This window comes from Nicotiana tabacum, chromosome 20, assembly GCF_000715075.1.
Source record: "Nicotiana tabacum cultivar K326 chromosome 20, ASM71507v2, whole genome shotgun sequence".
NCBI lineage: Eukaryota > Viridiplantae > Streptophyta > Magnoliopsida > Solanales > Solanaceae > Nicotiana > Nicotiana tabacum.
This window is the reverse complement of record NC_134099.1, coordinates 16736314-16752109: the sequence shown is the minus strand read 5'-3', so window position 1 is coordinate 16752109 and position 15796 is coordinate 16736314. Positions and strand designations below refer to the sequence as shown.

The window sequence follows — 15796 nt, the reverse complement described above, 5'->3', positions numbered from 1 at the left end:
TAAGACAAGAAGTTATCTTCGTCTACTTTTTATTATTTCCTAAAGAATATTTATCATGCCAAAAATTGGTTTTACTCACCAAACACTTCTCAAAATAAGCTAACTTTAGAAGCTTGACCAAACAGGCTACTAATCTTTAATATAAATCGTAACAATCCCAAAATTGCATCAAATTATTACTTAGTCCCCTTAAGTATTTTTTTTTCTTTTCGAAGAACATTTTTTACAAAAAATATTTTTTAAAATAAGCAAATTTTAAAGGCTCGACCAAACAGGCCAGAAATGGGATAAAGGACCATTTGATCAATCTTCCAAAATTGACACGGAAGTGGAAAATCTCTAAAAATTGCACGGGGCGCCCTATTTGGTCGCCCCCATTTAACCTATACCCATTTTTTTTAAACTTTTAACTTGTACCCACTTTTTAAACAATTTCCGCCCCTTTCTCCTCCTCCTTCTCCTCCTCATCCTCAAAGTTATATCCGCCTCTTTTTTCTCAAACTTCTCCTTCTCCCTTTTCTGCAAGAAATCTGTTACGACTATGTATAAGTTTGACTATAGTTAAAACCACTAATACATCTCTGTACAAAAGTGCCAGAAATCTAGGCTTCTCGTGCTGCTTTTCTAGTGTAACTTGTTTTCTTCGTCAGTGTAAACTCTTATCTGGATGAGTAAGAAGCAGGAAACTGATGAGGATGTACCTTGTGGTAACATTGTTGCCTTGGTTGGTCTGAACCAGTTTATTAACAAAAAGCAACATTGACGAATGAAAAAGAAGTCAATGCCCATCCAATCAGAGCAATAATATTGAAACCCCCAGCAAATTTTGGATACCAAACGTTTTCCCATGCTAATAGTGTTGTATATTTTCTTGTCCAGTCATTTCTTATCTTCCACGCACTCATGGATAACACTGTTGAATTACAGCTATGCAGTTGCAGTCTTGGAACTTCAGCTCTTCGCCAATTAAAAAAACAAAAACTTCAGCTCTAGAGCTGAAGTTCCCAAGTTAAAAAAACAAAAACTTCAGCTTTAGAGCTGAAGTTCCCCAGTTACAAACAAAAAATTTCAGCTCTAGAGCTGAAGTTCGATAGTTAAAAAACAAAAACTTCAGCTTTAGAACTGAAGCTTACAAACAAAAACTTCAGCTCTAGAGCTGAAGTTCGATAGTTAAAAAACAAAAACTTCATCTCTAGAGCTGAAGCTTACAAACAAAAACTTCGTCAGTTACAAACAAAAACTTCAGCTCTAGAGCTGAAGTTCGACAGTTACAAAACAAAAACTTCAGCTCTAGAGCTAAAGCTTCAGGCCCGGCTACTAGAACGCTGAAGTTTTGCGCGATTGCCTTGCTACTTCAGCCCCGTATGCTGAAGTTATGCGAAAAAGCGGGTACGCTTGCAATTTTTTTTGCAAAGCGAGCACAAGTTAAAACGTGACACAAAAAGCGGGTATAGATGCAAATGCCCCTAAGTATGTCCAACAATTGTCATAAAAGTGTCAATTCTTTGGTATTTGGCATTGGGGCACAAATTTAATATTTATCTAAAATAATTGAGAGCTAATAACCAAATAATTTCCTTAGAAAGAGATACTACCTATGTGTGACAGTGTGGGTCACTAATTCTAGTTCAGCGGTTGGAAAGGAAGACAGAAGAGTCTCAAGTTGAGAGCTCTTTAATTCTCTGTATTTGATATTTCAGGGAGATGTATACATATATCGAGCCAATTAATTCTGAACTCAATAGCTTTGGCTCGAACGTTATATATCGAGCCAATTAATTCCGAACTCAATAGCTTTGGCTCGAAACACTGTACATGAGTGAGCTACTCTTTCTACTCCATAACAAGGTTGATGGATTCTTTTTGATAAAAATTACTCTTTTTTATCTTTTGTTTGCTTGTCGAGAAGGGTTCTTGTTGGGAAAACATGTTTAGTTTTGTTAATCTTGAAACATTAGGTAGTTTAGATGTTAAACACTTGTTATAATTACTAAGCTTTACAAGAAAACAAATACTAGGTAATCTCTAAATAGCATCCCTGAGAATGGCTATATGTGCACTTGTCCCAAAGTGTGCTTACTAAGTGCAGATATTGGATGTAGGTTGCTTCACATAAATGGAGCCTATAGACAGTAAAGTTATGTTGCTCGGACTCTCCGAAAATGTGGCCGGATACGTGTTGGATCCTTCAAAAGTAGTGCATTTTTAAAGGATCCGACACGAGTACGGCTACATTTTGGAAAGTCCGTGCAACATAGGTTAAAAGACAGAGCAAAACCTAGTAAGAACAATATTGATCATTTGCAAAAAAGCCGAGAGAGTTTCTATATCTTTCCTCCAAAGTATCAAATTAAACCTTCCAAAGGATAATCATTGGTTTCAGTCTTCACCAAAAAAAAAAAAGTAGAGCAAAAGGGAAATTGGAGGGTCATCCTCTTGGATCGGGTCTTACCAAAGCGAACACACAAGACAAGTGATAATATCTACATTCTCGACTACCAAATAATATGCATAAGAATATGGTGTATTAGTGTATAAGAATAATGCTGAATATGGTGTATTAGTAATTTTTTATACATTGTTTGGTGTGGTGTATAAAAACTAAAATGCATTGCATAATTTTTAAAAAAATTAGTTGTTTACAAAAATGCCCTCTATATTCTTTAGTTTTAAGGGACTTAAAGGACAATTTGGTCTTTAGACATACTAATGCATGCATTGATAGCCTTGGTATTACTAATACCATGGTTTTGCTATGCATTAGCTATACACAGGATAATACCAAATAGGATGTATAACTAATGCTTGTATTAGTTATACATAGGTTGAAAAAGTGTACCAAACAAGATATTACTACACAAAACTAATGCAAGCATTATTTTGTGTTATGCACTCTACCAAACGACCTCTAATAATATTATGGCACCAGCTGAATGTTGGAGCCGATACACATACATCCTTCGCCAGTTTGTCGCCCACCTTCAATTATGGTCTCATCCCCTAGCTAAAGTAGCCAAATGGAGTTGATAAAGGCTCCAGCAAACAAACTGTGGCATGATTTATATGGTACGTATATATATGGGATTATGAGTTATTTCCATATATTGTTACACTTCCGGCAGATGCCTGATTGGCTGCACGATTGCTTCCAAAATTCTTCCGATTTGATTCTCTTGCAATTCTTGAACCAAACTGAAGATAATGTTTAAAACATAGTTGAGTGAACTTGCCATGATAAAAAAATTCAACAATGGAACTCTACGGCCAATGAAGGACAAGCAACAAGTGGTTCCTAAAATTGCAAAGCTTAAGTTGATTATGAACGTAAACTCTATTTGGTAAAATGGATATCAACAGTATGACAAGAAGAGTGTCATTTGGTTCTTGCATTACAGAAAGTTATTATATTTTTTAGGAAAACCTCATAAATTACTCCCTAACAACCCTAGTGCTGAGGATGAGGGGAAAGGAGATCTATTGGTACAATTAACTGGTTATTAATTTTGTAGTAAGGATTGTAATACCTTATATGATTAAAAACATATCACAATCAACTTTTATCCATATTACCAATTATTCTTTATAGGTTTTAAAATTGCTGCCAGAGAACATGCATGCACAAGAAAGGATCAAAAATAAGAAACGCTGTACTATGCACAATCACTCACTACATTAAAAAGGTGGAAACCAAACTCCTCAATTAAGATATTTTATTGTTACTCAGTCATGGATAAGAGTATTGACTCGGCGACAGATGAAGAGCAAAACATACATACCTGGATTGCTCTTTTTGGCAGAGCGGCTGCTTCAGATAAACCAAGTAAATGTGCAACCTTCAACAGAAATAGATAAAAGTGTGAGATTACAGACAGGGCGAGAACAAACCCACGTGATGAAGAGACACTTCGGCAGAGTGCACGAAATGCAATTGGAGGAGAATAAAGCAAGAATTAGGTTTCTGTTTAAGGTAGCCACCAAGTACAGATATAAAGAAAGGATCACGACATCCTTCGTTAATATAATTTCAAAACCCGCTCTAAGATAAATTCAAAGGTGAATCTAACCTCTCTCAAGATTTTCTTGTCACCAATACCAATTGGTTGATCAAGGTCAGCGATCTCCCACAACGGAATATCTAGCAAAATCCTGATGACATCCTCATCTAAGAATGGAAACCTGGCCTGGCAAAAATAGAAAATAAGATCAGACATAACTATAATATAAGAAAGTACGCCATTTAAGCAGTTCAAGTACCTCCTTGCCATTGTCAGCAATACACCTGTCATCTCTCCCTAGGTTTCTCTTCCAAATCCTCTGCATATCTAGTCTCATTTCATCATTCAGACCTAACCAGCTGATCTAGATAGAGCACCAAATGAACAGGACGAAGGAGCACACATTAGAACGTGAGCAATTACCATTTAAGCTTTCAGATCTATCAAAGCAACTTGTTCATATACAGGAGGACTTCACCTTCCATTTCTATATTTTGTCCTATGCCGACCATATCCAGCACATTGTTCATCTGCACCAGAACCAACTAGGAGAATCCGAGCTGCAGATTTGTACTTGACACGGTCACAGGTATCATCCTTGCATGACTCATCTTGCAACAGACCGTCTCCACTAGCAGCCAACCACAAAGCTATACCAATATTCAGATCCTGAAGCAAGGAAAGAAATATTTGAGCAAATTGACCGCGATTCAACATGAAAAGTTAACAGATGCATATACATATAGGTATTGATTGAAAATATACCATGTAGGTACTTGAAGGATTTATTAGCGACATGACATGCTTCGTTTCAGAGGTCAGCTTCAGCAGATCAGCATCAATCTCTACAAGTTTCCATCTGCAACTCAGTTTTATGATGAACAAACCTCAAATAGAAAGAAAAATTACAGAAAATGGAGAGAAACAAAATGGTAGACACTCAAAGCCAAGTTGCATTGTATAAAAGTGTTTTGCTTTCACATGAGCAACCTATTATCTTTGTGTCTAAAGAAGGTACATTGAGTAGGACCAGTTTTTTAAATTGTCATTCTTCAATGCCCAATTATTCTTGGCAAGAGCTGTGCTTGCATTTAAATTCAGGCTCATATTTTGTTCTCTCCCATCATTCAGGGCATTATCAGATTTAGAGTCAAACATAAGTGTATCATCTTGCTTATTTATCACGAAGAACTCCAGTTGCTAGTGGTACATATAAAAGCAAGAATGGGAATGAATACCTTCTTGATGGGGCAATTTTTTGAAGTTCCTTTAGACCTGCCCTAGCAGAGATTCGATCAGGAGCACATGGACCGTCAAAGCTTACATTAAGCAGATCAATTTCGTCTACAAGTATAACACCAAGATAGACCAGGATTAGATTCTAGAGAGGTAAAATAAACAGGAAAGAAACATAAAGAATGTTCTATTCTTACTCAAGCAAGACGGATATCACAGATATTAGAAACACTCACATTTGGCATCCATGCACTTATCTAGTAATGCTGCAAGTATCATAGAGTCTATTCCACCAGAAAAGAGCACAGCTACCGGAGCATTGCATTTAGTTGTGTAGTCGACTGAAGTGGCCTAGACATTACCCAAGAATTATGTCAATTCAGAAAGGTAAGCTAATATAGCAGCTTATGCTTTTGCTGTTCCATTTTTTTTTGTGTGTGGGTGTGTGGGGGGGGGGGGGAGATAAAGCATTAGTTCTAACCAGTGGGCGGAAATAGAAAACAAAAGTTAATCAGTTTCAGACCTGGTAGATTGTATTTAATGCAGTGCGTCGCATTATTGACTCTTGTAAAGCCATCATTACCCTTTGTGGCGGTGATGTAAGTAGGCAGTCTGTAGAAGCTGTAATAACTGGAAGAAAATTGCACTCAAGTTAGATTATTACAGCATGTTTAATCACAATTACTACATCCACCAAACATGTAATGAATGGTATTAACAGCATTACTATGTGATATTGACCTAACTTAGATTCCATTAAAGGCGAGTCCTCTTTCCTGCTATGAACCTTTTGGTGGGAAGCAAGCAAGTCCTCGGGTTTTGGTTGGATAGAAGTTCTCTCCCAAGTGATTAACTCCTTAAGCTTTGGATCTGTCCAGTCATGCTTCAAAACTTCACCAACTAAATCTTCATCTGTTCCTGAAGTACCAATAGACAAACTGTATACACCACATGGAAGTTCTTCCCAGAAGTCTATTTTGGCTATTCCGCACCCATCTGCAAATTCTGCAAAATCAAAGTGTTCCATGTGTTAAAAGATTGAACTCATTCACAGAGGAAAAATAGAGGAGATATAACTGCGCCAAATTTCGTTTTTGTCCTTGCGGATAGGAGACAATGACATAATTTTCACAATGATATTTCTATTTTTAAAGTATTAAATTATAAACGAACAAGCAATATCGACTTTCGTCCAGCATCGACTAATTTATCCAACCAAAAGAGAGCTTGAAAACTCAAAAGGAACAATTTTGTATTGAGAGTGCTGATTTTCAATAATAAAAATTATGAAGCAACAAACTTCACAAACAGAGAGGATGGCTAATTTACCAGAAAGCTCATCTCAAAACAATATGTTTGATAGTTAAATGTTCTTGGCTGTACATGGCACGTGCTCAATCATAACTATTGATAATTTAATATAGTTGTTCAAAACATAATGGCAACTGGTTCGTTAATGTTCTGCTTTAAAATAAGTTGAAGTTTCTCCAAAAATCCTTGTTATGCTAAAAGAAATCAGTAAGTGAGCAAGATGTTGAAGAAGTGTTACCAGAACTTTCATTTACAGAGGCAAGTGGTGATACAGAAGACAGCAGAAACCGAGGGTCCTCCTTCGTTGGCCAGTGGACAAGAAGGCTTCGCCTTCCAAGCGCATCTCGACCAAACCATAACGTTTTTGAACTACTCTATATCAAAGAGTAAGCGGAGCGTCAGAGAAGCATTTGTCTAAAAATGGTTCAGCCTCTCCTGCTGAAATAAGCCAGTAGAAACTTACCACCAAAAGTTACCTGCCAATAGATCAAAGCCCACGGTCCCTTGATTCTGGAAAGAAGTTCTGGAACAGAACTTCGCCGTTCTCCAGAAGTATGATTTTCATTATGTGGAGAGGAAATACGAGAACAACATTGTCCTAGATGTTGCATAAGAATTTCAGTGTCATTGCTGTCACTACTCATTTGGATTCCTCCAAATATTTCACCTAAAGAGTAATCACAGAAGAACAAACAATAGTCAATAAAATAACTAACTTTGACAGAAATGAAGATATATAAAACAGAAAAAATGCTGAAAGAAGCAACTTGACTTAGAAAAGCAAAAAATCAGAATTGTTTTTGCAAACAAGGACACAAATATTGCAGAATCTGCATCTGGTCATTTACTTGAAAGTGCAGAGAAACAAAAACTCATAATTGTGTACATTCTTTGACTCTCCAAGGTTAAGCATCAATTAAGTTGGAAAAAAAAAATCAAGCATAAGAAAGTCAAGAACCAAAAAAATCCAAGATATGCTTCAGTCTATTATGTTGGTAAAGGCTTAGACGCCGTGGTATTACCGTTATAAACAAGGATGTTCCCTGACACGTCCAGCAATGGTTGAACAATAGGATTTACGCCTCTAAGCTGCAACGTAGCACCAACAAATTGCAACTCTCCGGTGAATTCTTTACCACCACCACCACCCATACGACAAGCCTCTCCCTCACTGGAATCTTCATCCTCCACAAAGGCAAAAACATCTTGCTCCCCGCCACACAAAGATGAGAACCCAGAACGAAGTAAAACTTTCTTGCATCCTAAACTATCTGGACCCCTTCTTCTTAACGTAGCTTTTATGTCATCCACTGAAAACAAAGTCTAATGACAATATAAAACATAGTTAGCCTTTTCAAGATCTCTCTTGAAATTGAAAAAGATTACAACTTTAGAAATTTCAAATCAATCCTTCCTCATTAAAGGGGAAAAGGTAGCTCTTTTCTGTTAATACTCATTTATCAACGCAAGCTTTTTAAGTTTTTTCCTTTTAGTTTGCAGCCAGTTTTTATGCTGCTTTTGCTAAATTTGAAAGCTGTATAAAAATGGGCATATCAATCAAAAAGATTTTAAAGAAAAACCATACAAGTTGCTGATCTTCTACTTAATTTAGATGTTATAAGAAAAAGGGGTTCATCTACGGAAAGAGTGATTTGATAAAGATAACAACTTTAGAAACTGCACATCATTCTTTCCTCATTAAGGTTCAAAGGTAGCTCTTTTCTTTCAAATCTTTTTAGTTCAAAGCTAGTATTTTAAATTTCCCTTAAAGACAGTTTTTATGCTGTTTTTTCTACATTTCTGTGTTGTAGAAAAATGGGTTCATCTCAGATCAATCAAAGAGAATTTTTTATACTTCACAAATACTTTACCATTAAAGATACAAAGACAGCTCATTTAGTGCTTTTTTTTTAATTTACATAATTCAGATGTTGTAGCAAAAGGGGTTCATCTAAAACGATAAAGAAAGGAGTTATGAATGTGAAATCAGAAGTAAAGTACAGGACTAATAAGGATGCAGTTTTGTTGTTACTACATGAATGGTTAATTCAGTACGAGTATAAAATATACCTGCTGTTCCAGTAGAGGTAGTGGGGAGATGAAATTGCGGTTGAGAGTTGATGATAAAATTATCCTAATTCCACACACAATCACTGCTATACCACACATCTCTCTCTTTTTCTGCAGCTTAACTAAACCCTAAACCCACTTGAAATACAGGGAGGTCTCGGAAGGAAGAAAGGTTTATGAAATATCAAAAAATTTAAATGAATATTAGCGAGAAAAATGACAAAATTGTCCATTATGTTTGGGTAAGTTTAAATTAGTCCCTTAAAAATTACAATTAACGCAATAGTCATCCACCCAATCGCTTAAACTAAAATAGTCGTTGAAAGTGTAATATCTACATAATTTATGTATTATAAGTAGATAGTTATATATAATTAATGTATAATTTGTGCATATAACAAGAAAATATAAATAGTGAATATGACTGACTATTTGTGTAAAGATCCCTAAAAAAACACTCGATCTTTTTGGTTTTTTAAGTTTGAAGAAAATGGGCATTTCTTATTTTTTTCAAGTATTTAAAGCCTCTAACAGCTTGTTTGGATGGTTGTTACATGACGTTTTATAATGTATAGTATTTTTTACTGTGTTGTATTGTATTGTATTGCTTAATAAATACAACGTTTGGATAGATTGTACTATTTGCGTCATTTCGTGATGTCACGTTCCAGCCACATAAAGAATAAACTTACAACATTACTAAAAGAAAAATAGGATATGGAGTAAAAGTATTACAAAAGTAGGTTAAGAGATAAAATATGATTAGTGAATAATAAAGGAAGGGCAAGATGAGAGAAAAAAGTAAGGAAATGACACCACCACACCAAATTCGTAATTTCATAAAGTTACACTTTTCGTTGTTATATAACAATGAATTTAATGATATAATACAATAAAATTTAAGTAACGATAAAAAAATTATTGTATTTAAAATAACAGTACAATACAATACAACAAATAACAACTATCCAAACAAGCTATAAATATAGCAGGAACTCTGAAAAAAGGGTTAATGGTGTCTAAAATTTGAAGGTACGGTTTTTTGCAATTTCTGCTATTTTTGGTTTACTTTTTATAGTTAGAGTAGTTTTTTGTGCTGTAATTTTTCAAATTTAAAAGGACTTTTCTGGTATTTTTCATTAAGAAAATTAATTGTTCGTGTTAAATCTTATACTTGTTACAAATATATATTATATTATGAATGTTCATTTAGTACTCTGTTGTAAATAAGCTTCCTGAAGAAGCTTATCCATATGGGACTCCGCCGTAAAAATGTTTATCTATTAAGTACTCTATTGGAAATAAGTCTCCTAAAAAAGCTTATCACTTCGGTATCCGATTATGGATAAACATTACCCCGGTAGAAGATTATCCATATCGGGTATAATAAGCTTATCCTTTCGATATTCTGTTATGGATAAACATTATCTCCGGTAGAAGATTATTCATACCGAGTACAATGAGTTTATCCTTTTGATACTCTGTTATGGATAAATATTACCCCCGGCAAAAGATTATTTATATTTGATACAGTAGCAGCTTGCAGTAGCAACTTACACAACAACTTGCAGTAGCAGCTTACACAGCAGCTTCATTTCTTCTATAAATAGAGGAGATTTCAATTCATTCTGTACATGAATTTGAAGTTGAATAATAAATATCTCTATATATATATATATATATGTGTCTTCGATTTCTTTACTTTAAAGTCTTTATTTTATAACACGTTATCAGCACGAGACTCTGCCATTTTGAGCACTTACTTCAAATTTAATTTCTATTTCAGCGTTCATCTCCAATGTATGGCGACGCTCTTACATCCGTGGTAGATCTTGTTCATTCCGAGCATCATAAGACAGATTATATCCTTGAGGTGGTGAGCTTTTCTTCTTGGCGGTAGAGATGTGGATATCACTTACGTCTGGAGTGGCCAATTTTGTGTGAAGTAATTTGAGTTTTTTGCTTATATTTGGTTTAATATCTTTATCATCGCTTGTTTGGTTATATGATACGTATACAGTACATATTTTGGTATTTATTTCCTTCATCCTAATTATCATAGTAAAGGATTATAAAGTGGATAACATTGTTAGATCCACTTAAACTCCAACAGAGTTTGCAAGAAATATATAACTATCAGAAGTGATTATGTTTTGTATATCTCATTGTAACTAAATTTTGTTAACCACCAGAAGTGGTATATGCCTATAACCACCAGAAGTGATAATTTAGGCTTTCTATGGTTACAATTGAAGATAAGTTAGAAAAAAAATTCTCTGCATTACTTGCATGCCTTGATTTGCTCCTGAAGCAGCAATATCTTAAAAGAGTTTCTAAGCCGCCACACAATTTGGTGTGATTAATGCATGTTCAAATAATTATGTTCCGTTCCCTGAAGGATGAGAACTTTTGATAAATATTAGTCCATTCCTGAAGTAAATGTGACAATATTAATAAAGCTCGTAAATACGAACGCGTTTTTGATGTGAATATATTACAATTCACCTCCAGAAGAGGTAATATGATTGAGGGAATATATACTCAATATTTCGTATTTTAAATTTGCTCCCGAAAAAGTAACACAATTGAAATTTTCTCCCGAAGCAGGAAAATATTATGAAATTGTGCATTTCTGTGCTTAAACAAAATAATAAGTTATTCAAAGTTATTTTTGAAACATATTTAGAGTGAATGAAGAAATACCACAACTCACCTCCTGAAGAGGTAGAATAACAAAGGATATAAATTTTATTTTTGTGGCATAAAGATAATTGTCGCAGGTACCAGTTGTACGTAAAATATCATAAATAATTTTATTAAATATCATTCTAAGGAAAAATCATTCTTGTAGAATGCTTTGTACTACAACCATATTAATATGTTATGGTTAGTTATCGAGTACCCCAAAGAAAATAACAACTCATGTATATTTCCTTAAAGGATGTAATGATTATGTGGTTGTCACTTTGACATCAAATATTCAGATGTTAATGGCGTTTCTCTTTGAAGGGACATTTGTCACAAAGTTGGTGATAAAAATACTGAAATTCTTAATTTCTTACATTTATAAATTTAGAATTGTCTTTATGATGTTCATTTTATTATGATTTTCTCTCATGATACCAAAAGTTTTTGAGTAATATTTGATAGTATAAATATATCAACAACTCCTGAACAACTAACTGTTTGTCTAGAAGACACATGACACCGGTAGTGTCTGATAAATATTAAATTATGGATAATAAATGAAGGCTCTCTAAGAGTTTATGTAGAAATATGTCATTCATATTATATGATTATGGTCAAAACATATGTTGTAGTAAACTTGAAGTTTACTAATACAAATGACTATCATATTGAGACTACAAATGATTGGCAGACTGAAAACCTTTATGTTTTCACAATCATAGGTGGTAAAATAATATGTATGTTAGAAGTTACCCACCTTATTCTTCAATTTTCTACTATATCATGTATCAGAGTAAACCAGACGTTTACTAATGCAAAAGCAGTCACAGTAAATCAAAAGTTTACTAAATGCAAAAGTTTACGTCATAGTAAACCAGAAGTTTATTAAGAGATAGCACATGCCATGATAAACTTGAAGTTTTCATTTGCCATTTTTAAATGAGCTATTTGAGAATTCTTATAAGCATATACTGAAGAACTAGAAGATTCTTCAAGAATTCTCTTATGTTGCTTGTTCTCATTGATTGTTTATTATACCGGCTAAAGTTGGGACTAAGACCCCTGAATTTTGGAATATATAAAAGGTGAATATGGGCCCATTCACCTATCATGTGAACCACTTATAGATGCATATACAAGATGGTTACGTGTGTGTTCATTGTCAACCTGCAGTTTGACATTTGAAATTGTTTTTCTCAACTAGGAGCAAAATTTTCAGATTATGAAATCAAGACAGTTCATCTTGATAATGCTGGTTTATATCCAAGCCGGTTTAGCATTGAATACCTCCTATTAATGACTAAACTATTGTTTATGAGAACAAAGTTTCATGTGTTGGTCTAAGATTTTCTAAATTGCATATAGCAACACTTGTATGCATCAGACCAACAATATATGATAAGTCCTCCGCTCACAATTGGTTTAGGATCAGAAACCAAATATTTTTACTATCTTTTGATGTGTGGTATATGATTAATTTCTCTACCACAATGCACAAAGATATGTTTCCCAAAGAAGATTGGGAATATATGTTAGTTTTCTAACATTTGAGGGATGGAATAAACAACTGAAAAATATTTTATATGAATCGAATTATCATTAATATGAGCCTCACTTAGAAGATAATTCAAGTAAAATGCCAGAAGCATTTGCTGATCCAAAATTAAATATTATATTTCAACTGCAAATGCTCCTATTAAATTTAAAGTCCCTGAAGGATAGAGTTTACTGTACGCATGAAGCGTGGTAGACCAATCGGTTCCAAAGGTAACAATCCTTAAAAAATGATAAGGAGCTAATGATCAAAATGATCATAATGAGGAGGAAATAAGCTCTAGAAGAGCCCACGTCATAACATTTCATGAAACTCCAGAAGAAGTTTAGGTACCTAAAAATAAAAAAAAGTGATGAGATCTCAACATGTTATGTCACTTGCGAACCGATACAAAATGATCGTCGACGATATATTTGATACAATATAGTGCACAATATTGTAAAAAATTGTGAGGATCGAACCTGTAGTCCGGACACCTGAAGATGTCATGCCATTTAAATGCAAGTCATAACCTATATGACTCATTTGATTAAATCTATATAAAGATCCATGAATGATTGAAAATGCTCGAAACATATAATTCAAAGTCTCAGAAAATGTACTCGATCAAATTATAAAGATATTTGTACGGTTTAAAGCAATCTGGGCGTATGTGATATGATCGCCTCAGTAAATATTTGCTGAAAAAAAGTTTCATATATAATGTTATTTGTCCATGTATTCAGAATTTTATATACTTGTTGTTTATGTTGATGACATAAATCTAGTTGGAACTCCAGAAAAGCTCCAAAAGGCAATTGAATATCTTAAGAAAGAATTTGCGATGAAATATCTTGGAAAGACAAAACTTTGTCTTGATCTGCAAATTGAACATTTAGCATACGAGATATTTATCCATCAACCTGCCTATACAACAAGGGTCTTAAAACGTTTTTACATGGACAAAGCGCACCTATTGAGTACACCAATGGTTGTTCGATCACTTGAAGTGGATAAGGGTTTGTTCCGACCTCCAGAAGAGGATGATGAACTCCTTGGTCCCGAAATACCCTATCTCAGTGCAATTGGTACACTAATGTATCTTGCTAATGCTACAAGGCTTGACATAGCATTTTCTGTTAATTTACTAGCAAGATATAGTTCTTCTCCTACACGGATTAAGGATACGTTCTTACCTCCAGAAGAGGATGATGAACTCCTTGGTCATGATTTACCCAAGTCTCTGCACTGTACTCTCTTTCCCTTGCTCAGTTTTTTTTTCCACTAGGTTTTTCTTGGTAAGATTTTTAATGAGGCAGCTTGCAATGTATATTATTAGTGTACTCTTTTTTCTTGACTAGGATTTTTTTCCCCATGAGATTTTTCCTAGTAAGGTTTTAACGAGGCACATAATAATGAACATCCAAGGAGGAGTGTTTTGAAAATATTTTTGTGGATGTCCATTTATTACTCCGATATAGATAATCTTCCTGAAGAAGATTATCCATTTAGTACTCCATTGAAGTTTTCTACAAGCAGCTGATGCAGACAGATTGCAAGCAACTCAATGAAATGACTTGTAGCAGCTTCTTGGTTTGATGAGATTAATTTAAATCGATAGTGGATAATATTCTCTACAAATTCAACTTTTGAGAATATGGTATACAAGATTGGAATGCGTAGACTCAAATATTTGAAACAAGGTTTTCATCAGGGGAGTAAAGTACGGTATGCACTCTTTTTTCCGTACTAAGGTTTTTTCCCACGAGGTTTTCCTTATAAGGTTTTTAATGAGACACCTAGCAATGCGTATTACTAAATATGTGTACTCTTTTTCCTTCACTAGGATTTTTTCCCACGGGGTTTTTCCTACTAAGGTTTTAATGAGGTACATTATCTTTTAATGAACATCCAATGGGGAGTGTTATAAGTATATATTATATTATGGATGTTTATTTAGTACTCCATTGTAAATAAGCTTCCTGAAGAAGCTTATCCATATGAGACTTCGCCGTAAAAATGTTTATCTATTTAGTACTCTATTGGAAATAAGCCTTCTGAAGAAGCTTATCACTTCGGTACCCGATTATGGATAAACATTACCCCGGTAGAAAATTATCCATATCGGGTATAATAAGCTTATCCTTTCGATACTCCGTTATGAACAAACATTACCTCCGGTAGAAGATTATCCATACCGGATACAATGAGCTTATCCTTTCAGTACTCCGTTATGGATAAATATTACCCCCGACAGAAGATTATTTATATCTGGTACAGTAGCAGCTTACAAACAACTTACAAGAAGCTTACACACTAGCTTGCAGTAGCAGCTTACAAACAGCTTACACAGCAGCTTACACAACAGCTTGCAGCAGCAATTTACACAATTGCTTGCAGTAGCAGCTTGCACATCAGCTCCCCTTCTTCTATAAATAGAGGAGATTTCAATTCATTATGTACATGAATTTAAAGTTGAATAATAAATCTCTCTTTCAACTTGTCTTTGATTTCTTTACTTTAAAGTCTTTATTTTATAACAATACTATCTTTTCTTAAATATTTAACAAAAATTAAAAGTGCTTACTCTTGACAAATTTATCGGACCAATGCAGATCAGAAGTATATATAAGGGACTATTTATAATCTACCAAACATAGGAGACCTAGAGCCCGTTTGGATAGATTTGTTTTAAGTAATTTTTAAGCCATAAGTTAGAAATTCTAACTTTTCGCTTTAACTTGTTTTTGACATTTTAGCTTAAAAATAAGTGTTTAAAAGCAATTTTTTACTTTATCCAAACATTACAAAATGACTTAAAAACTATTTTGACTTAAAAGCGCTTAAAACAAGTCAATCCAAATAAGCTCCTAGTTTGTCATTTTCTCGAATATTATATTAAATATTAAAATGACAAAACTACCCTTCAGGTTAAATTCTTCTCCTAAACGCTGAACGCTGC

At 34.1% G+C, this 15796-nt stretch overlaps 1 protein-coding gene across 2 annotated transcripts; it reads right to left on the bottom strand.

The window, feature by feature from the left end:
* Positions 1 to 2588: 2588 nt before the first annotated feature.
* Positions 2589 to 8771, bottom strand: LOC107775846 (uncharacterized). Of its 2 annotated transcripts, none has more exons than XR_012703764.1 (14): positions 8613 to 8771; positions 7565 to 7865; positions 7019 to 7209; positions 6781 to 6916; positions 5973 to 6236; positions 5755 to 5861; positions 5468 to 5582; positions 5234 to 5339; positions 4761 to 4854; positions 4474 to 4664; positions 4255 to 4359; positions 4065 to 4181; positions 3777 to 3833; positions 2589 to 3192 (listed from the first exon to the last, which is right to left on the bottom strand). XR_012703764.1 is itself a non-coding variant. In XM_016595633.2 (14 exons), the coding sequence occupies exons 1-14, from the start codon at positions 8709 to 8711 to the stop codon at positions 3085 to 3087; spliced, it is 1986 nt and encodes a 661-aa protein (XP_016451119.1). In that variant the 5' UTR covers positions 8712 to 8771; the 3' UTR covers positions 2589 to 3084. The 2 variants fall into 2 exon arrangements, 1 of the variants encoding a protein (XP_016451119.1); XM_016595633.2 differs by having other exon boundaries at positions 4255 to 4354.
* Positions 8772 to 15796: the final 7025 nt, after the last annotated feature.

Coding starts and splice junctions, on each gene's coding strand:
- LOC107775846 (XM_016595633.2), bottom strand. CDS start 8,711: ATGTGTGGTATAGCAGTGATTGTGTGTGGAATTAGGATAATTTTATCA. Junction 7,210..7,564: donor GAACATCCTTGTTTATAACG/GTAATACCACGG, acceptor ATTACTCTTTAG/GTGAAATATTTGGAGGAATC. Junction 6,237..6,780: donor CTCTGTAAATGAAAGTTCTG/GTAACACTTCTT, acceptor TTGATTTTGCAG/AATTTGCAGATGGGTGCGGA.